Source organism: Stegostoma tigrinum, chromosome 2 (genome assembly GCF_030684315.1).
Source record: "Stegostoma tigrinum isolate sSteTig4 chromosome 2, sSteTig4.hap1, whole genome shotgun sequence".
Lineage (NCBI taxonomy): Eukaryota > Metazoa > Chordata > Chondrichthyes > Orectolobiformes > Stegostomatidae > Stegostoma > Stegostoma tigrinum.
The window spans coordinates 145648958-145672872 of record NC_081355.1 but is presented as its reverse complement, the minus strand read 5'-3'; the positions used below and the strand labels follow the sequence as shown (position 1 = coordinate 145672872).

The window sequence follows — 23915 nt, the reverse complement described above, 5'->3', positions numbered from 1 at the left end:
TTATTTTTCCCTGATCTGATCTGTCTGAACGTACTCCAGCCTAGTTCACACAATAACAAACCACCTAGTGGAGCTCTCGTCTTTGAAGAGATAAACTCAAGCAGTGTATATAATCAAACACACTTGTTGCCTAAAGTGTGAGGTTTAGAGACAAGGAAAGGCATGGAAGAGGAGATAAAGCCAGAGATGGATTCATGCAAGAATGTACTTCTCTACCATGGATTCTCCTATTACCTTTCACCCTCAAATATATTTTAAAATTCTCTCCCCTCTGACTGACTAAAAATATCACACTACCATAGGTTCAAATACAAACAGCTCAGAAACAGTTTCCAGTGCAAGTTCCATTTCATTTCATGACCTAGTGATTCTTTTTTGATTGGTGACTCAAGGTAAAACTGTAAATGGAGCTTTGGGGTTAAACCCATCTCTCACAACGAGTACTTTTCATTTTTAAACCCTCCTCATGCCGGGAAAATTAACTTCACAACAAAATAAAGCACATCTCTGAAGTCACAAAAAAAGTGAAAGTTACCACAGATATCAAACGTAGTTAACTTGTATCTGTGATTAATAATCACAACTGTTTATTTCTCATATCAAACAGCAAGATTGTATATACAACTAATTTGGACTGTGGCTAATTTCAGACTGGAAATTTAATCCCATTTGTCAGGAACCAATTCTAGCACATGGCACTTCTCAGACAGCGAGCAGAAACATTTTGAAATCAAGAATTACCCAGCAATAATTTAGAAAAATAAATGGAAACATTCTTCTTATACTGCACGCGTACAGTTTTAAAAGCTCAACTGATCAAAGCAGTTAATGAAACTCAACACTAAACACCTCTACAGCGTAGATCTAGTTCGCACAGTGTTAAAACTAGGAAATGTGGACAACCTGGGGAATGGGAGTTGGGAAGGACAAGTTGCATTAAGAAAGACAGCAAAGACTGAAATGAGAGGGCAGTAGTAAAATCCTCCTGACTAGGATTGGAAATTGGGAATCAGACAGGAAAACGATATGAGACCATAATCAAATCAGTCATAATTTCATTGCCAACCTCCTCAAGTCAATGAACAGCCAAATGGCCATCACACTCTTGACTTGGACAATGGGCAAGCTTTGAGAAGTCAGGAGGAGTCAGGTGATGAGCTACTTGATCAGTTGAGCTTTTAAAACTATACACGCGCAGTACAAGAAGAATGTTTCCATTTATTTTTCTCAATTATTGCTGGGTAACTCTGATTTCACAGAACATAACAGCACAGTACAGGCCCTACAGCCCTCGATGTTGTGCCGACCTGTCGTCATACCAATCTGAAGCCCATCTAAGCTACACTATTCCACGTACGTCCGTATGCTTGTCCAATGACGACTTAAATGTACTTAAAATTGGTGAATCTACTACCGTTGCAGGCAAAGCATTCCATACCCTTACCACTGAGTAAAGAAACTACCTCTGACATCCGTCCTATACCTTTCACCCCTCAATTTAAAGCTATGCCTCCTCGTGCTCTCCCTATCCACCCTATCTAACCCTCTGATTATCTTATATGTCTCAATTAATTTCAAAATGTTTCTGCTCGCTGTCGGAGAAGTGCCCTGTGCTAGAATTGGTTTCCAAATGGGATTAAATTTCCAGTCTGAAATTAAACTTGTAACCGGAGAATTTATATAGCCAATCTGTTCAGTTTCTAACAAACATTAACACCTCAGGATTGCATGTGAATCAGCAAAGGTAATTCCACTGAATATCAAAGGACATGTTCAGTTTCTATCTTTTGGGAGAGTCACTGCCTGATACTTAAGGCACAAATGTTTTTTTTGGGTGCGGGGGGCAGAATCAAGGGGCAATATCACAAGACAACAGGTTGGTGGATTGGAAAATTGCTCCTATTATTTTTTTTATGCTCATGACGATGTTGTAGCTTTTAAGGAGATTATTTTGTTCTGAACAAAATCAAAGTTGCTGGAAAAGTTCAGCAGGTCTGGTAGCATCTGTGAAGGAGAGAACAGAGTTAACAATTCGGTCCGGTGACCCTTCCTCAAAACAGAGTCCGAGGAAACTCTGTTTTCTCCTTCACAGATGCTGCCAGGCCTGCTGAGCTTTTCTAGCAACTTTGATTTTGTTCCTGATTTGCAGCATCCGCAGCTCTTTTGGTTTTTATTTTGTCCTAGTTTTCTTACAGAAGTTGGAAGGCAGAGTTAAGGAAATGTTAACAAGTTGAGGGGCCTTGGTTTATTTTTATAGAAAAAACAAACAGCCTGAAGGGGTATGGCCAGCTGTCTCAAAATTAGGATTTCTGGGTTTAACATTTTCATAGCATCAGAAGCTACTGGGGTCTCAGAGCTGGAAGCTTCAGTGAATGTCTCCTAGTTTCTACTCTGAATGTGTCTTCATGCTTTCCCCCACTCCTGAAGTGGAGAGCTGCACACAAGGACATGTCTGAATTTTACTTTTTTGCCAAGGGGTGTGTTTATGGGATGTTACTATATTGGAACAGGTAATTAGTAATAGTTACTGTAATCGATTATTCAGTTAAGTTCCTAATAGTGTTGTTATTCTAAATCCCTGCTGCTTTGTTTTTTTTAAAATGGTGGTTTGCTTAATGTTGAATAGCTTGACTTGCCGCAGCGCATCTGTAAGAGAGACTTGACATTTACCTTTAAAAATAAGAAAATGTTAGGGTCTAGACTATCTCCTTAAAGTATCTGGAGGGATATGGTCTGGTCTATACACCAAGTTAAAGAATTGGGTTAAATTAATGAAGTGGTAATGTATAAGTAGGCTTACGACATCGTCATCAACTTTATTTTATAAAGTTCAAACAACAGTCTAATAATTAGAGGCCAAGCAGTCCCATCGAGCACATATCTTCTTCTGTCTGGAAACTCTGCGATGCTCTTGTTCTAGACAACCAATTAAGCAGACCTGTTCACCGAGCCATTAGGTTTAACTGCAGATGTTTCGTCACCATACTAGGTAACTCATCAGTGCACCTCCAGTGAACCAATGGGATCCCGAATATCAGGACTGACAGCAGACATATTAATGCAAAGGTTAGAATGTACAGCACTCTCCAGTATACAATCCAAACTCTGGGTCTGCTATGTAGATGACACCTTCATGATCAAACATACCAACACAACTATCTTCACCAGAATAAAATTCACAAAAGAAGAGAATAATAACAGACTACCCTTCCTAGACATTGTGGAACTCAAGAACAAGGAACTCTAGACCAGCACATACAGAAAGAACACGCATACGGACCAAATGCTCACTTACACCAGCAACCACTCCAACACTCATGAATGGAGCATCAGGACATTATCCATACAAGCCACAACACACAACCCAGAATAGCTCAATGCAGAACAGGAGCACTTATACAGAGATTTTAAAGGAATGGAAACCCAAAAAGCATGGTCTGCCATTACCCCCACGACAAACCACAACAAGATGACACAACATGGCCAGACATGCTAGTCACCTTACCGTAGAGGCATATCAGAGATGACTACAAGAATACTCAGACCCTTGGGTAACAGGGTAGCCCACAAATCAACAACCACCCTGCAAAAAGTACTGAAATGTAAAGAGATCCCATACCCACAACCAATAAATCCAACATGATTACTAAATACAAGAGCAAGGACTGAGAGAAACATTACATAATCCAAATTGTAAGAAAACTGACAATAAAAATACACGAACACCAACTAGCCACTGATCTCAATACACATGGGCAAACGACACAAATCTGACTGGGACGACACAACCATAATAGCACAAGCCACACAGACATGTCAGGGAATTCCTGGAGGCCTGGCATTCCAACTGGAACTCTATCAACAAACACATTGCTTTGTATATCAGTTCCAGTTCATTGAAAAGCAGAACTGAAAATGATGCCAACCACCCCAGCAAACAGGCATTTCAATAACGAGTGGGACGGAACATGAACGCTTCACTTGAGACACACTGACGATGTTACCTAGCAAAGTGATGAAACATCTGCAATCAAACACACTGGCTCAGCAAGCAAGTCTAGAACTTCATCCACAACCTGAGCTACCTATCTCCTCTTAGTACAAACTGCTATAAAGTAAGGGTCCACAACAGTAACTACGACATGGGTAGAATGATGGGCAAGGTCCTACAGGCCAATTTTAGTGAGCTAGAAACAGAACTAAGTAGTAGTACCTCAAAAATAGTAAATTCCCAGTTTTTTCAGATGTCATGTGCTTGAGAGAACTAATAAGAAACAGGATTGCAAAGGTAGACGCAAGGCTGCAGACGAGCAAGTTGAACAATTTTTCCAACACACTCAAGCTACAAGTATAGTATTTGTTCAGAGAAGGACTGCTGTATGTTTATAAAAGGAGGAAGGGAAATTCCAAGTAATTACAAGCCTGATAGGACACAAGTGGATAAGCCGGTCAGTATGGATTTGTTAAGGGATGATATTGTCTCACTAGTAATAAATTATTGAGGCAGTAACATTTGATGAGTAGCAGCACATTTGACGTAGTCTCAGTAGGTTTTAGCAAGGCTTTTGGATAAGGGAACATGGCAAATTGGAACTAGTTAGATAACTGAAAACTCATAGGATCCAACTAAGATGACAAGTTGAACCAAAACTGACTCAACAGCAGGAACTAAAACATAACGGATTCTTTTATGATTGGAAGGCTCTTTTTAGTGAAGTATCATCAAGTTTAGTACTAGGTCCCTTGCTGTTCATGGCACATATCAAAGTATCAGACTTAACAGAAGATGTTTATAGATAACACGAAATTGGCTGTTAGCAACAGTGAAGAAAAAGCAGTGGACAAAAATCACATAACTTAACAGGCAAGGAAATGCATCCAGCCTGTCAGTTCTGCACTGACTTGCCAAGCAAGGAATAATAATTTAGTGCCCTTCCTGCCATTTAAAAAGAAATTACAAACTGACCAAAACATTTAGACAGCGGGAAACTACCAGCAGACTAATCAGTTAGCAAAAAAGTGGCAAATATAGCTTAATCCTACTAAGTGCGTTAATGCATTCAGGCAGGGCATACTAGGAAATGAATAACTAGCAAGATAACGAATAGCAGGGCACTGGACAAAACATCCACAATTCCCAGATGACAGAAAATTGAATGGGATAACAATGGAGAGCTGGAGTTGCACAACAGACCACGCAGCAGAGGAACAGGGAAGTTGACGTTTCGGGACCCTTCTTCAGAAGTGGGGGAAAGAGGGAAGGGAGCTCCAAAATGAAGAGAGGAGGGGTGGGGCCAGGGATGAGGAAGGTAGATGGAAATGGTGATAGATGAGTGCAGGAAGGTAGTGGTGAGTATTGGAGATAATGGGAACTGCAGATGCTAGAGAATCAGAGATAACAAAGTGTGAAGCTGGATGAACACAGTAGGCCAAGCAGCATCTCAGGAGGACAAAAGCTGACATTTCGGGCCTAGACCGTTCATCCTCTCTGAAGAAGGGTCTAGGCCTGAAACAGTAGTGGGGGGGGGATTGGTCAGTTAAGTGAGAGGAGTAGATGGGCGAGAGAGAAGGTGGACAGGTTGTGTGAGGTCAAGGAGGCGGGGATGAGAAGGGAGGGTTGGTCTTGGAATAGGGCGGGGATGGGGAGAATTTGAAACTGGTAAAGTCTACATTGAGACCATTGGGTTGTAGGCTCCCAAGGCTGAATATGAGGTGCTGCTCCTCCAGTTTCCAGCTGGTGTCATTGTGACACTGGAGGAGACCCACGATGGACATGTCGCCCAGAGAGCGGAAGGGGGAGTTGAAATGGTACGCAACTAGGTGTTGCTGTTTGTCATGAACAGAATGCCAGTGCTTTAATAAAAGCGGTCTCCAAGCCTCCGCTTGGTCTCACCGACGTGGAGGCCACAACGGCACATGTGCAGATGAAACTCTGTCTGATGTGTAAGGTTTGTGTGGTGCCTTGCATGGATTGAGGGGTGGGCACGGTGTTGGTAAGGGCAGGTGTAGCACTTCCTGCAGTTGCAGGAAGAGGTGCCAGGGATGATGGAGCTAGTGGGGAGTGTGCAGCAGACAAGGGAGTCGCAGTGAAAGTGGTCCCTAAGTAAAGCAGATAGGGGTGGACAGGGAAATATATCCTTGGTTGTAGGGTCGGACTGCAGATGGTGGAGAATGATACGTTGAATATAGAGGTTAGTGGGGTGATGTGAGAGGTCAAAAGGGGATTCTGTCTGTGTTTTTATTGTGGGGAGGGATGTGAGGGCAGGGAAGCAGGAAACGCAAAAGCTAAGACCGAGAGCATTTTCAACCACAGTGGGGGGGGTGGCAAGTTGCGGTTTTAGAGAGGCGATTTGAGGGATATTATTTTTATTGACCAAGACACATTATACTGGGGCTGTATAAAACTCATTAGACAGCACATAGAGTATCATTATACAGTAATGACCAGCATATTACATAAAGTGAGACTGCACTAGGGAGAGGAGATTTACAAAGATGTTGTGAAGACCAATGGTCCCACTGGTCCGAGTACCCCAAAGGTCCACGCACAAATGACGTACTAATGCCATTTCCAGCACTGCCTTTGGGATTCAAAAGTTGCTGCTGTATGCAGAGATGGGAGGTTGGTGCAGAAGGAAAATGTAAAGAATGGTCAGGACAGGAGAATTTTAGCTGTAAGCAGTGGATAGGCTGGAATTGTTGATTTTGAAAGACAAGGTGTGGAGAACAGATATAAACGCTGTGCATGAGGTATGAGACGCCATTCTGGAATTCACAGGAAGAGTCTCTATCCCTTAGCAAATTTAACTAGGAAGAACAGATTTAAGTACTTGGCGAGAAGTACTAGGTGGGGAGAGGAACAAATAAAGGAGAACTGCAGATCCTGGAAATAAGAAAAAGAAAACAAACTGTTGGAAAAACTCGGCAAATCTGGCAATATCTATGGAGTGTGTTCAGGATATGGAGTGTGTTCAGGATGTGGAGGTGCCGGTGCTGGACTAGGGTGGATGGAGTCAACCAAAACAAAAAATCACGACATTAAGTCATTGTTGAACACGTTTATTTGAAATCCCAAGCTGTCACTGTGCCTAACAAAGGGGCTGTGCCTCGAAAGCCTGTGATTTCAAGTAAACCTGTGGACTGAAAGCTATAAACGTGGCGCTGTGAGGCTTGAAAGAAATCAGGTTTAATGTTTCGGGTCCAGTGACCCTTCTTCATAACTTTAGAGGGATGTTGAGGAGGAATACATCCATTCATGGGTGTTGGGGATCTGAACTCTTGCCTGAAAGGAGGAGTAGAAATCCTCCAAGTACTTGAAATACTTAGACTTTGCCTGTAGCAGTTCGGAGTATCTAGTGGCAACTGAGATTAGGCCAAATAATTATTTTTGATGAGCACAGACACAATGGACTGAATTGCCTGTTTCTGCCAAGTTTGTTTTAACAAAATCCAGAAGTCCAGCTGTATTTTACATACTTTTTTCCCCCCAATAGTATCACATACATTATGCAGTAAAGATGTTCACACACTTCTAGCCTTTAAAATTTTCATTAGCAAGAGCTGTAAAAGCAGCCTGTCATTTGATCTCTTTTCACACAGAACAGTCCAAATGAAAAGATAGAGGGAACTCAAATACTATCTCAAAACATCGTGTTCCTGATCATCGCCACACCCTTTCGAATTTGATTGACAAATTCATATTTTCACAATGGCGTAACACACCCTTTGAGGCCAAATGGTAATTCAAGTTGTAAGCGAGTGCTGTTCTACTTAAAACAGAGCTATGGCTGGCCTAAACAAAAAAGAAGGGTCGAGACTTCATTTGGTGAAACAGTTTTAAACCTTAACTCAAACGAACACTAAAATAACCCTATTCAATTACAAGTTTTACGTTGCCAACGCGGTCATCAGGAAGAAAAAAATTGCAAATCAATTCAATGTACAGAAAGAATAATCGAAAACCTGCGCGACAGTCTCCTTTTGAGGGGAAAAAAGTTTCCAAAAGATCCATGCCTTTCATTATTACAAAAATCCAAAATTGCAACTCGAAACTTTATTTTAACCTCTGGCCAGACACCGTATGAGCCTTCTCCCATACTGTGACCGACAACGCAGATCATGCAGCTTCGGGGTGTGTACTTCCTTTGTCATCTCAAATCCACTTTGGAAAACTGTTCACGATTGACAACAGAGTAATCAAATCATCATCTCCGGCCGGACCCTGCTCCAACTTTCGATGGAACTTCTGGAAGCCAACCAGCTCGGCGCTGGAGCTAGAAAATGATTACGTGATGGTAATCCTGGTAAGACCCCTCCTAATTTCCGGAATCTACAGCAGACCTAGAATCCCCACGCTCAATACCAAATTTCCAAACCAGAACCACATCAAAATCAAATGCATTTTAACTAGAATTTTGCGTCAGTTCAATTCGGTTACATAGATAACAGGAAAGGAGCTAGGGTAGTCTTAAACCCCACCTGTGCCGATCAAATTCCTGACGGCTAGTTCCTAGGTGTGTTGTGAATTACAAGACAACAAAATGTGAGGCTGGATGAACACAGCAGGCCATTATCTCTGTTGTGAATTATATTGTTTTATTATTATTAGGTCAAAAAGTGAGCCCACTTCAGAGCTACAGAATTAGATTTTGCAAAATCCTGCACTTGGCCGCTGCATTTGATTTCAACAAGTCGTTTCCGAAATTTCGTGCACGGTGATAACCTTATCACACTTATGTTTAAAAGCGCTGGATAACTACCGAGGAACCTTTTCTCATTTCATATTTAGCGCTCCTTGCTTATAAACAACTCGTGCAGAGACGTACGTTGCTGTTATAACTCCTTTGGAGAGATTATTTTTAAACTGACAGATTTGGAACAGGAAAACCTTAAGATAAAGTGTGGAGCTGGATAAACACAGCAGGCCAAGCAGCATCTTAGGAGCACAAAATCAGATGAAGAAGGGTCGAGGCCCGAAACGTCAGCTTTTGTGCTCCTAAGATGCTGCTTGGCCTGCTGTGTTCATCCAGTTCTACACTTCGTTATCTCGGATTCTCCAGCATCTGCAGTTCCCATTATCTCTGATACAACCTTATTTAAGAATTCAGTCTTACTCGAAGATAAAGTCGAGAGAGCTCCAAAGCTGTCTGAAACAAAAACTGAAAATGCTACAAACATTAAGGAAGGCAGGATCCAAATGGAGGGGGATTTTCTGAAGCTGTCAACCCCATTCACATTCTACTATCAACGACAAAACCTTCAGCCATCTTGCTCACCTAAAAACACTGGGAAAGTCTTAAGACTTGTAGAACGGCGTCAGCTGCCACCCGTACCCCTGTCCCCTCCCCTCTTATTTGTGGCATATTTCTAACCTGAAAGGCGCTTTTTCAAATAAAAAAGTTCAAAATTAGTCGTGGAATGCCACATTTTGATTCGTTATAAGGAAAGAGGTCTGAAATGCATTATCTCTCGTGCATTAGAATTGAAAACGCCTTGCCGATTGCTTGTTGCAATCAGGGACAAGTGAGTTTAACTCTGCAAATAAGTTTCTGACAAGGTTTACTAATGTAAATATCTCAAGTACAGAATGAAAACAGCTTGCTTTTCATTACACAAACAGTTCATTGTAACGTTTAGATATCTTGCTATGATGGGTTTTAAGATATTAAAAATTGTTCTCACAATGTTAGAAAACAATTTCTTGTTGAATTGTAAAATAGCACTGCATAATTTTAATTAACGGTTAAGTGGAGAAATGGTCGATGGTGTAGTATCACTACACCTTAAATAAAGGCAACAAAACCTTAAAATATTCGTTTCCAACACTCTCCTTTCTAAACAGGACGCCTTGGTACAAAGTGTTCTCAAAAACAGGGCAACTTTAGTTGTGTAAATTTAATTTTAATCTGCTCAAATAATGATAAATATATTGCAACCCAATAACCTTTAAGAAAACAAATCAACATTTCAGAGAAAAAAAATTAGCCTTCATGGATAACAATCAAAAGAACTGCAGATGCAGTAAATCAGAAACAAAAACAGAGGTTGCTGGAAAAGCTCAACAGGTCTGACAGCATCTGTGGAGAGAAATCAGAGTTAACCTTTCAGGTTGAGTTCTGAGGAAAGGTCACTCAACCCAAAACGTAAACTCTGATTTCACTCCACAGATGCTGCCAGACCTGCTGAGCTTTTCCAGCAACCTGGTTTTGTTAGACTTGATGGTATTTTTCAATGCTGATGTCATTCAGAGATTTCCAATATCACAGATCCAGCCTTTTGCCTGTGACTCACACCACATGAAATCAAGAAATGGCAGAAGACCCTGACTGTTCAAAAACCTTAACAATCTTGCAATAGCACCTAAAATTATAAAATTAGCCACACCCTAGCCATGCTGTTCAAACAGCAATTACAACACTGGCATCCGCTTGGCAATGTGGAAAATTCTTCGGGAATGTCCTGCTCATAAAACACCAGGGTAAATTCAACTGTCAACTGGGAGCAGACTGACGTGCCATCTATCAGCCAAACATTAAAAGCTGCTGCCATCTGTGCCATTAAGCAGCAAAGACTCAACAATAACCTGTTTGGATTCTACCAGACCCCCTTAGCTCCTGATCTCATTACAGCCTGGATCCAAACATGGACCAAAGATCTGAACTCAAATAGTTAACATGATGGACAGTCACTTTCATCTTAAGATCATAGTCAGGTTAAGTGTGGCATCAAGGAGCCTAGCGAAACCATAGTCCATGGGAATCAGAAAACTCTTTACTAACTGGAGCCACATTTAACACATAATAGAATGATTGTGGTTACTGGAATTCAATTATCTCAGCCACAAGACAGCATTGCAGGAGTTCATCAGGGTAGTGTCAAGGACCCAGACATCATCTGCTCCTTCAATCACATAACTCCAATCACAATGGTCAGAAGTCGGAATATTCACTGATGAACTGCATAATGTTCAGCACTATCCACAACTCCTCAGATATTGAAGCTGTACTGTCATACACAAAGACCTGGATAACATTGCGGTGTGGCTTAAGTGGCAAATAACATTTGCACCACACAAGTACGAGGCATGCGTTGTCTCAAACAAGGGGAAATCCTACTGCTACCCCTCGAGATTTATAGCATTACTGTTGCTAAACCGCACCCCCCACCCCCCGCCAAGAAACAGGACCAGCCACATAAATACAGTGGCAACAAGAATGGGTCAGATGCTGGGAATCTTGAAATTCTGCACCTCAACTCTTCAAAACTGATCCACCGTAAGTGTGATGGAATGCTCACCACATGCTTGGATGGATGCAGCTCCAACAGCATTCAAGCAGCTTTATGTCATCCAAGATAAAACCTGCTCAACCAGCACCCTTTCCACAACCTTCAACATTCACTCCCTTCATCACCAAAACACAATGGCAAGACTGTGTACCAAATCTACAAATCAAGATAGTAAGACTTATTTGGGTATTCCTCCAGAAATTTGGATTATCAGAAATATTGCACAATGACCTTGAGCTTGAAGCTGGCATTGCAACATTTATATATCCTTAGGCAGCACCTTCCAAATCCATGATCTATACCAAATAGAAGGACAAGGGTAGCAGATGCATGGGAACGGCCAAGCCATACACCCTCCCGAGTTGGAACTGTATCACCGTTCTTTAGTTGGCAGAGTCAAAATCCCAGAACACCCTCCCGAACATCACCATTGGTTTAGCTACACCAAATGAACTGCAGTGAGTCAAGATAACACTTGTCACTTAGGGACAAGTAATAAATGCATCACAAATATCCCATCCTATGAATAAGTTCTTAAAAACATGAAGCATAAATTTAGGTTTTTCTCTGCACAGATCCCACCTCAGTATTTCTTTGCAAAATTTGCTTATATTGAAATGATCGTTCCTCACAAGGGTGAGCTAACTAGTAGAAACGCTTAAGTGTGACTGATGGAACATTATATATCGGTTTATTAAACTGACGTTTCCACCCCCCCGCCCCACCATGACTTATTGCTCCCAATAGGCTTACATTTTCAACACACCGCAACTGACCAAATGATACTGCAAATGGGGACCCATACGTCCTGGACAATTACCAGTATATTATCAACTGTAGATTATATTCAAGTAAATCAGTGATTACATAAAATCTTTAATCCTTCATCAAGAGCAATTCCATGGAGAGCACCAGCATATATTTGCATGACAACTAATAGAACAATTAGACAGCAATTCTCAAATTCTCTTATGTTTAATCACCCAAGTCACTTAACTCAGGTTGCACTGTAAGCTCCACAGAAGTCTTGTTTCCAGAAAATTTGTAATAAATGTAAAGCATTGGATAATTACAGTAGAGAAAACCTTTGGCCTGGTGAAGTAGTTCACTTAGCGTCATTCAGCTGTGTGAAGGCAGGACAAACTATTTTCATATTAATCCAATTCCTTCCTGACTACCCCAACTGAAACTGCCTCAGTATATTTGCAAACAGAGCATTGCAGGTCCTAATCTCCTGCTGCACATAAATGTTTTCTTCTTGCCACCAACTGCCTCTTTTGCCAATTACCTTAAGTTAACTCCACCAATACCTCCTTTCAGTCAGAAATAAAACAATGTTTACCAATAATCTACTTTCAACTTTGTCTTGCAGCCAATTCATGCCTCTATTACACTTGAATCCAATGGGTTTCAATTTTACGGACAGGTCTACTAGTGGGACGTTGGCAACATTGAAGTTCCGCGCACGCACATGCACGCACACACACACCCTTCAAACACTTTGTATAAAACAAATCATAGACAGATGTCTCAAAAGTTTCCTAAAGTTTGAAAGCATATTTAATTTAATATCATTAAAAAATTTAGCTCAATATGAATATCACATTACTCTGAAGTACACATATACAGTCTCGCATTGGACAAAAAATGTTAACTGGTTCTATCTCCATAAATGCTGGCCATATCTGCTTAATTTCTCCAGCATTAGCAGTATTTTGCATTTGATCGCTCCAAGATAGTTCAGGATTTGTTTTATAATGAGGCCTATTTTCATTCCAATGTCTGGTGTAGCATGCAATTATAGTGAATATTGGCCCAGTCAGGATCAAAAACAACACAGCCACAAACAGCCAATGACTTGGATGAGGGGATTGAAGGATGGGTCAGCAAGTTTGCAGACGACATGAAGGTTGGAGGTGTCGTTGACAGTATAGAGGGCTGTTGTAGGCTGCAGCGGGACATTGACAGGATGCAGAGATGGGCTGAGAGGTGGCAGATGGAGTTCAACCTGGATAAATGCGAGGTGATGCGTTTTGGAAGGTCGAATTTGAAAGCTGAGTACAGGATTAAGGATAGGATTCTTGGCAGTGTGGAGGAACAGAGGGATCTTGGTGTGCAGATACATAGATCCCTTAAAATGGCCACCCAAGTGGACAGGGTTGTTAAGAAAGCATATGGTGTTTTGGCTTTCATTAACAGGGGGATTGAGTTTAAGAGTCGTGAGATCTTGTTGCAGCTCTATAAAACTTTGGTTAGGCCGCACTTGGAATACTGCATCCAGTTCTGGTCGCTCTATTAAAGGAAAGATGTGGATGCTTTGGAGAGGGTTCAGAGGAGGTTTACCAGGATGCTGCCTGGATTGGAGGGCTTAACTTACGAAGAGAGGTTGACTGAGCTCGGACTCTTTTCATTGGACAAGAGGAGGAGGAGAGGGGTCCTAATTGAGGTATACAAGATAATGAGAGGCATAGATAGAGTTGATAGCCAGAGACTATTTCCCAGGGCAGAAAAGGCTAACACGACGGGTCATAGTTTTAAGCTGGTTGGTGGAAAGTATAGAGGGGATGTCAGAGGCAGGTTCTTTACACAGAGAGTTGTGAGAGCATGGAATGCGTTGCCAGCAGCAGTTGTGGAAGCAAGGTCATTGGGGACATTTAAGAGACTGCTGGACATGCATATGGTCACAGAAATTTGAGGGTGCATACATGAGGATCAATGGTCGGCACAACATCGTGGGCTGAAGGGCCTGTACTGTTCTATGTTCTAAAGTGGATCACCACTGAAACCACATCCCTTTTTCCTGGCGATTCCTTACATATTTCGGGATTCAGAGATCTTTAAGCCACTTTCACGCCTACTGAGAAAAGATAACCATACAGACTAAGTAAAGGATACCCAATAGATATGGGGTAGGTCAGATTCATGAGGCACCAAGTCATGGTTGGGTTGGTGTTGGGTGCCTGCAGAAGGAGACAGTATTGTATGCAGTAATGGTCAGCCTGTTATAAGAAGGATAACTGCCCAGAAGTTTCAATTTCTGGAGCAGTTCAGAGCCAGCTGTGCCAAGTCTACTCTGGGCACACAAAATATAGTGCAGAAATAGGCCATTCAGCCCATCAAGTCTGCTTCACCATTCAATCATGGCTGACCAGTTTCTCAACCGCATTCTTCTGCCTTCTCCCAGTAACCTTCAATTCTGTTACTAAACAAGAACCTATCAATTTGTGTCTTACATACACTTAATGAATTGGCCTCCACAGCCATCTGTGACTGAGTTCCACTGATTCACCAACCTCTGGCTGAAGAAATTCCTCATGTCAGTTCTAAAATAGTCATCTCTTCACTCTGAGGCTGTGCCTTCAGGCCCCAGTCTCTCTCACTAGTGGAACATCTCCACGACCACTCTATCCAGGCCGCTCAGTATTCCTCAGATTTCAATGGCACTATCCTTCCCCTTCCCCATCCTTCTCAGCTCCACTGGGTACAGACCCAGAGTCCTCAAACACTCCTATGACGAGCCTTTCATCCCTGGGATCTTTGTGAACCTCATGTGTACCTGCTTCAAAGCCAGACCTTTCCTTAGATACACAATATTCCAAATGCAATCTGACTAGTGCCTTATTCAGCCCCACAAGAACCAAAGGGTGCTATAAATCTGAAACAGAAACAGAAATTGCTGGAAAAGCTCAGTATCTGGCAGCATATGGAGAGAAATCAGAGTCAGCATTTACACAGCCTTTGCAGTGCATTTTTTGATGTCTTCTAGGCCTCCCAAAATGAATTATAACAATGCATTTGCTTTCCCAACTGCCAAGTGAACTTTAAGTGACTATTTGAGAGAACAGCTGTAGTCCCAACACTGACCCCTACAGAACTGCACTAGCAGTTGCCATCCTGAAAAGAGACCCCTCTATCATCAGAGTTTTCTCCGAGTCAGTCAATCCTCTAACCATGCCAATATCTTGTCACTACACCATTGGCTCCTATCTTATTTGGTATGCTCCTGGAAATCTAAACAGATCAGTTCCACTGGCTGTCCTTTAACTAACTTGCTCATTACCACCTCAAAAAATTCTCAGATTTGTCAGTCATGACTTCCCCTTGATAAACCTGTGCTGACTCAGCCCTAATTTAGCATGCACTTCCAACTATTACACAGTCTCATTCTTGATAACGAACTCTAAAATCTCACCAATGACTGAGGTCAGGCTAACCAGCTGAGAAAGCTTCTATCCTCTGCTCCCCTCCCTTCCTAAAAAGATGTTACATTAGTAATCTTCCCATCCTCGGAGCCTCCCTGGCTCCAGCGATTCCTGAAAGATCACTATCAATGCTTATACAATCTTTCCAGCTATTCCCTTCGAACCCTGCACTGTAGTCCAATCAGACCAGGCAATTTATCCACCCTCAGATCTTTCAGCTTTCCCAGCAGCTTCTCCGTTGTGACAACCACAACACTGTCCTCTGCACCACCAACACCCACGACCCCAAAACCTCTAGGTTCTGGTACACTGCTGGTATCTTCCACTGTGAAGACTGATGTAACATGCCTATGCAGTTCTATCAACTTCTTGCAATAGTACAGCATTGATACCCACATCACTCCATTGACAGCCATGTTGAAAGGCTTTGCATAAGTGGGCGCGACAAACAGTTTTTCCTGTTATAATTCAGCTAATTTCTCTGAACTAAGAATATCCACTGTCCCTGTTCTTGTTTTCTTCCTAAAGTTTTCAGACTGCCAAATACCCTCTGGCATTCCTCTGTCCAGAGTTTCTGCACTTCAAGTCAGACAGTGGTAAAATTTAGTACAAACTTCGAAGAAAATCCACTCAATCCCAGGAATTGTAGGGCTTCCTTCTTCAATGATATGGGAAACTCCCTAATAACCTTTGTTTTGGCATCACGTGATCTGTCTATCCATGTCCAGTAACGTGGCCCAGTAACATGACTTGAGCTTTTGCAAACTCAGTCTCAGCCGGGTTCATCACCAAGTCTGCATCCAGTAGTCAAATGAACAGTTCCAACTGATGCTACAAAGTGTTCCTTACATGTGCAACTAACAACAAACATCACCAGGTCGATGTACACCACACAACTGGGTAATCCCAAAATCATAATAGTACTTCAGCTTATTCCCAAACATCTTTCCATGTGATTTTAGCCACTCTTTTAGGTCATTTTGATTTTCCTTTGGAAGGTAGCCCAATAATTTATTCTAAATTTTGAGAACTTCCTCATTTTACAATTTAATTTAAGGAATGTGCAAATCAGAATCATCTGGACTTGGTTCTTCGCACTGCTATAACAACACATTCTCCTTTTGCTTTCCTTCCATATCAAAATACCTTTTGAGCATATTCACATGAAAAAATTCTTATCTGGTGTTCTTATCAAAAATTTCACCTTCAATTTCTTTGATTTAATAATGGCCCACTAAAAATGTGCTCTTAAAGTTCACCTACCACTGGGAGTAGTACTAACACTATGTCCACTAGCAAATCTGCACATTTTCAATCTCATCTACTTCCAGTTTCATCCCATGATGTGCTATTTTTACATGTTGTCTAGCCAACTCACTTGATCTATTTAATCTTTCCCTAAAAATTTGACATTGTCAAAATACGTAGTGCCTGAACTCTGACTCACCAAGTTGTTAATTTCATTGGTCCTCTTACCTCATCCAAAAAAGCTTATTCAAATGGACTGAATTTCGTTGATTAATTAGGTGCATCCTTAATTGCAAACAGAATTATTTTATGCCAGATGTGGATTGTCTTGACTAAAGGGCTTCAACATGGTTCAAATGCTTCCAGTAATTCTGAATGGTATGCAGTGATTTGAATTGTTTTATTCTTAAACTACCTATAAAACCTCCTTGAATAATTTTGATGTAGAGTTTGACCCTTGATCCAATTGTATTTCAGTGGGTTGTCCATATCTAGTGAAAAAAACTTGAGAAACTCTTCTACAAACCTTTTAGTGGTGATACTGCATAATGGGATGGCTAATAGACATCTAGTCTACATGTGAATTGTGGTCAACAAATACTGATTCCCACTTTTTGTTTTAGATAGGGGTCTTGCACAATCAAGACTACTGTAAAATGTTGTAATTGATATTAAGGGAGCTGGTTTTTAAAATCGCTGCCCGAAGTTTTCCAATTAACTGACATGTCCGGCAAAAATCAACCACATCCTTTCACAGACCAAGCCAATAAAAATGCTTTTGTATTTTGGCTCAAGTTTTCCTTACTCCCAAATGGACCTTCTACTTGTACCTCATGTGCTACCTGCAACACCCCTTTTCCCCAACCCTCCTCCCAGTAATGTAACTTTATGAATTTCAGTCATTTCTCATTCACCTAAAGGTGTGACGGTCTCTACTTCCTCGTCGAGACTTCACTTTTAAGACAGTAACATTGTGGGATACACAGATTCTTCTGTGTATGCTTTTTGATACGACTGCTTCAGTTTTTCCTGTTATAATTCAGCTAATTTCTCTGAACTAAGAATATCCACTGTCCCTGTTCTTGTTTTCTTCCCCTCAACCATTTAGTCAAATATGGTCTCTAGTAATTGTACTTCAACTTCCTTATCTTGACTACTTGATTTCTCCTCCCATTTCAACCTGTGGATTTGTGACCTTGTTACCACAGAGTCAGGAAAAATCCCAGGATAAACTTCTTTTAACACCTCAGTTGCGAGATTTTCCACTTGTGATCTAGCTGTATCATTCCCAATGATAAATTGTATTTCTGGAACTATGAATTTCTCTATTACTTCTCCTACACACTTTTCACTGGACTCTCCAACCTTACATTACACAATGGAACATTGCTCTTCTCACCACGAGTCTCACACATTACCACCTTTCTCTGGCAATACTCCTTCTGAATTACATACCTCATCTTTCACCAAAGATCGATTTGCTCCTGTATCTCAATTTCTTTACCTATTCTTCATGGCATACATGAGTAAACTCTACCCACGCAAGTAAGTTCTTTAAAGTGAGCTGGCAGTCTCTTCTCAACCAACCGTTGGTCAGGTTGTACATTCTGGTGCAACTTTTTAAGCTTCCAATATGCTTTCCTTTACCACCTCAACAAAATTCACTGGCTTATCTTGTTTTCCCTCATCTGTCTTTCCAGTGCTTGACTTAATAGAGACAGATAAGATGATAAGGATTAGATAGGGTGGAGAGTGAGAGCCTTCTTCCTCAGATGATGATAGCTAGCATGAGGAACATAGCTTTAAACCGAGGGGTGATAGATAAAGGACAGATGTCAGAGGTAGGTTCTTTACTCAGAGTACTAAGGGTGAGGAATGCCCTGCCTGCAACAGTAGTAGACTTGCCAACTTTAAGGGCATTTAAATGGTCTTTGGATAAACATACGGATGATAATGGAATAGTGTAGGTTAGATGGGCTTCAGAATGGTTTCACAGGTTGGCACAACATCAACGGCCGAAGGGCATGTACTGCGCTGTTATGTTTTATGTTCTAAACCACCAACACGGCGCCTTCATGGGGCCTACTTTATTGCTGTGAAATCACCTGAGCTATTTTACTACTTTCCCCTTCGTAGGTTTCCTTTTCACCCTGTGGTAAATTATCTCCTTTTCCCTTACCACCTAAGGATTTCTCTTTTCCCAAATTTCTATCCCACACAGATTAAAATTGATGTCAGAAGCCACACTTTGATTTATGAACCAACTTATTATCATCCACCATTTCTGCTGCTAATCTTGCAATCTTAACTCTGTTCTTCCACATGAGTTCGCACTATGTCAAGAAGTGAACTTTTGAACTCCTCCAAATAATCGTCTCACTCACTGTCATATGTTTGATCTATTTTCAATTCCCTTATCCAACTATCAAAATTACTTTGTTTGATCCATTCAAACACTGTATACACATTTGGCCAGGTTCCCTCCTCAGATTCTCAAAACGTCATCTGTCGGCTTCCAGTATTAGCTAATATGCACTTAAGATGGTTTTTTTCACCTCATCATACTCCCCAAATACGTCCTCTGACAAACGATGTAAATACCTCACTAACTATCTACCAACTTTGTTTGAATCAACACCCACATGCTCATTGACCATTTCATGTTTTAGCCACTTTCACTAATGAAATGTAAAAAACCTTCTACATCCTTTTCGTCAAACTTAGGCTTGGACATATTTAAACAGAACCCTACTAGACTTTTGCTTGCCATGGGATTGCTCTCCAACATTGTCTTCATCATTACTATTACCTTTCACCTTTATCTCCCCCTTTTAAGTTGAGTGAGTTTTCAGTTCCAACCTCAAGTTCAAAAACTCTTTCTCCCTCCCTTTCTCCTCCAGGGGCTTCCTTTTCTTTTCTGCCAGAACTATTCTTTCCTTTTCTTTGTCTTCAGCTGGACCTATTCTCTCTTTCTGCTTTTAATCATAATTCAAACTGTTTCATTTCCTTTTCATGTTCAAGCTGCTTCATTTGAAATTGAATTTTAGCCATATCCAATGATCCCGATGGGATTTCCAGCAATTGTAATTGGTGAGCTGGTTAAAATGGCCTCCCTTTTTTGCATGGAGAAAGGCAATGCCAATTCCAGCTTGTCTGCTGATTCCAAAAGCTTTGCCTTACTCACTTTGAGAAACTCCCAAAGTGATTTCTTCCATGCCCAGGAAACTGTCTGAAAGAGCTGTTATTACACAAGGCACACTTTTTAAACCAACCAAATGCAACACCCAAGATTTAAAAAAAATCAACACTCACTGCCTTCGAGTCCAACATTCCTAAACCCAACCTGAAATTAGAGCTTTTGATCCCAACATGAGCCCCCAATGAGTTACATTCCAGACCAAACTCACTCAAAATGTTAAAAAGACAGCCCAGACCCTAAACTCTCTCAATTCAAAGTTAGGTGTAAAGGCATTGCATTCAAGATACAATTTGACTGGACAAACTATTTGACTAAGAAAATCACCTCATTTTTAAACTACAGCTGAAATACAGGCAAAATATAAAAGAGTTGGCTTAACTATAACGACCAAAATGCGAAACAAAAATCTGTATAAACTAATTACCTATTGCAGTAAAGTAACATTCCATAAACACACCGTTGACAAAGGCAAATTCAGGAAAATAGATTGCCTCACAAACAATTCTAGCAGCAGGAAGAGAACCTCCTTTTAGCTATAGCAGAGAGAGGAATAAGGACTCCCACATCCAACTTAAAGATCCCAGAAACGGCAAGTTAAAACTAAATATCCTCGTTCCATGGGAACTTGACCCCACCCATTCAAGCTGCTTCTATTGTTCCAACTTTAAAAAAATCCCAAGGCCTCACAAGCAGTTTAAAATTTATTAGTTTTGAACAGACTGCTCCGCACCTCCGTCTCAAGAAACCAGACAAAATGCACTTAAAACAATAGTATGAGTTATTAAAACTTATTTCAATGCCCATTACCGTGGTTAAAGTTCTTCCAAGTCAGACTGATTTTGTAAACAAACTATGTATATTGTAAGCAAAAAGTATTTTTCGCAACCTTTAAGTACCTTCAAAAATGACAGTGAGTAAATAGCTACCCATATTAATTGTTATGAACTATGGCTGTAAGAAATAGCAGTCCCCAATATCAATGGAAATGTATCACATGTAACTTGGGAGGGGAACCAAATTCATGGAGTGGTAACAAAAGGAATAACATTTTCTCAAGTATTCAGGTATGGCTTAATATACAGTGATAATGGATTCTCCAGCATCTGCAGTTCCCAAGATAACAAAGTGTGGAGCTGGATGAACACAGCAGGCCAAGCAGCATCTCAGGAGCACAAAAGCTGACATTTTGGGCCTAGACCCTTCATCAGAGAGGGGGATGGGGAGAGGGAACTGGAATAAATAGGGAGAGGGGGGGAGGCGGACTGAACATGGAGAGAAAACAAGATAGGTAAAGAGGAGAATATAGGTGAGGGGATAGGTCAGTCCAGGGAAGTTGGACAGGTCAAGGAGGCGGGATGAGGTAGTAGGTAGGAAATGGAGGTGCGGCTTGAGGTGGGAGGAAGGGATGGGTGAGAGGAAGAACAGGTTAGGGAAGCAGAGACAGGCTGGGCTGGTTTTGTGATGCAGTGGGGGGAGGGGATGAGCTGGGCTGGTTTTGCGATGCAGTGGGGGAAGGGGAGATTTTGAAGCTTGTGAAGTCCACATTGAAAACATTGGGCTGCAGGGTTCCCAAGCAGAATACGAGTTGCTGTTCTTGCAACCTGCGGGTGGCATCATTGTGGCACTGCAGGCGGCCCACGATGGACATGTCCTCTGAGGAATGGGAGGCTAGAAACTGATGTCCATTTCAAGCCCACTGACTCCTACAGCTACCTAGAATACACCTCTTCTCACCCACCCTCCAGCAAAAATTCCATCCCCTATTCCCAATTCCTCTGCCTCCGCCGCATCTGCTCCCAGGATGAGGCATTCCACTCCCGCACATCCCAGACGTCCACGCTCTTCAAGGACCGCAACTCCTCCCCCCCCCCACCCCAGTGGTCGAGAACGCCCTCACACCCCACCCCCGCAGGATCCCCCTTGTTCTCACATACCACTCCACCAGCCTCCGGATACAACGTATCATCCTCCAACACTTCCACCATCTACAATCCAACCCCACCACTCAAGCTATTTTTCCATCCCTACCCTTGTCTGCCTTCCGGAGAGACTCCCTTGTCCGCTCCACACTCCCCCCCCCAACCCCGCCACACCCAGCACCTTCCCCTGCAACCGCAGGAAGTGCTACACTTGCCCCCACACCTATCCCAGGCCCCAAGATGACCTTCCATATCAAGCAGATGTTCACCTGCACATCTGCCAATGTGGTATATTGCATCCATTGTACCCGGCGTGACTTCCTCTACATTGGGGAAACCAAGCGGAGGCTTGGGGATCGCTTTGCAGAACACCTCCGCTCGGTTTGCAACAAACAACTGCACCTCCCAGTCGCGAACCATTTCCACTCCCCCTCCCATTCCTCAGACGACATGTCCATCATGGGCCTCCTGCAGTGCCACAATGATGCCACCTGAAGGTTGCAAGAACAGCAACTCATATTCCACTTGGCAACCCTGCAGCATAATGGTATCAATGTGGACTTCACAAGCTTCAAAATCTCCCCTTCCCCCAGTGCATCCCAAAACCAGCCCAGTTCTTCCCCTCCCCGCACTGCATCACAAAACCAGCCCAGCTCGTTCCCTCCCCCCACTGCATACCAAAACCAGCCCAGCCTGTCTCTGCTTCCCTAACCTGTTCTTCCTCTCACCCATTCCTTCCTCCCACCTTAAGCTGCACTTCCATTTCCTACCTACCACCTCATCCGGCCTCCTTGACCTGTCCGTTTTCTCTGGACTGACCTATCCCTTCCCTACCACCTCACCTATACTCTCCTCTCTACCCATCTCGTTTTCGCTCCATCTTCGGTCCACCTCCTCTTCTCTCCCTATTTATTCCAGTTCCCTCTCCGATGAAGGGTCTAGGCCCGAAACGTCAGCTTTTGTGCTCCTGTGATGCTGCTTGGCCTGCTGTATTCATCCAGCTCCACACTTTGTTATCATGGCTTAATATACAGACCACTTCAAGCCAATGTGTAAATGAATGATCAACATATTTTTCACCTCAAAAACAAAAGATGAGTTGTAAAGCAGCAGTCCATACATGCTTGTTCTCTCCCCTCCATTCTAGAGGAAAAAACCCAAGAAAAATGATTAATTTGAAATAAATCTTCCACACACAGCCTGGTATTACCAAACCAGTAACAGCATATCACAGATGACCGTGATATGGCATGAAATATAAGCTACATGACCATAGTGGTGGGCAAACTACAGAATAGAGAAGTTGAATTACACATTACTTGGAGATGCATGAACTATTCAGGGATAATGAGCACAGCTTTGTTTAGGGAAGATTGAGTCTTCCTAATTTACTCGAGTTCTTTGAGGAACTTACAGGAGGACTGACAAAGTTAGTGCGGTGGATATTATCTACGTGGATTTTAGTAAGGAATGCAACAAGGTCTGAAGTGGAAGCCTGGCAAGCAAGTTTAAAGTCCATGGGATAAAGAGGAATGTGGCAGGTTGGACTGAAAATTGGCTCAGTGAAGGGAAAAGTGGACAATGATCGACAGATGTTTTTGCAAATGGAGAGCAGTTTCTACGGGTGTTTCATATGGGTCCCTTAATTTGAGTATGCTATATATCAATAGATTAGACTTAAGCATGGGAGGCTTGATTGAGAAATTTGCAGTAGTAGATGATTGTGAAGAGGATGACTCTTGACTACAGAAAGAGGTCAATGGATTGGTTGAGTGCGTGGCAAATGAAATATAACCCTGACATGTGAGTTACACATTTGGGGAAATCAAACAAATCCAGGGAATACAAAATTAACATGAGGGTATTGAGAGAGATAGAGGAAGAAAGAGGCCATTGATTCCACATTCACAAACTCCTGAAGGTGGGGGGTGCATTTTGAATGCTTTTTGTCGTCATTGGCCAAGGTTCTGAATACAAGAGCAGAGATTTAATACTGGAACTATAAAAGACACTGGTTTGGTCACAGTTGGAGATTTGTGTACCATTCTCAATCACGACAAC

At 42.0% G+C, this 23915-nt stretch overlaps 1 protein-coding gene across 13 annotated transcripts in view; it reads right to left on the bottom strand.

Moving 5' to 3' along the window:
* The window catches only part of kmt2ca (lysine (K)-specific methyltransferase 2Ca), a 489348-nt gene that overhangs the window by 458253 nt on the left and 7180 nt on the right, over positions 1-23915 (bottom strand). For 11 of the 13 annotated variants that reach the window (XM_048520987.2, XM_048521005.2, XM_059639813.1 and 8 more), the window contains exon 1: positions 22935-22993. The exons of the other annotated variants lie outside the window; for them this stretch is intronic. In XM_048520987.2, the coding sequence (XP_048376944.2) occupies positions 22935-22972 (38 nt within the window). In that variant the 5' untranslated portion in view covers positions 22973-22993. Of the gene's footprint in view, positions 1-22934; positions 22994-23915 lie in introns of those variants that run through there. 13 annotated transcript variants of the gene reach the window in all.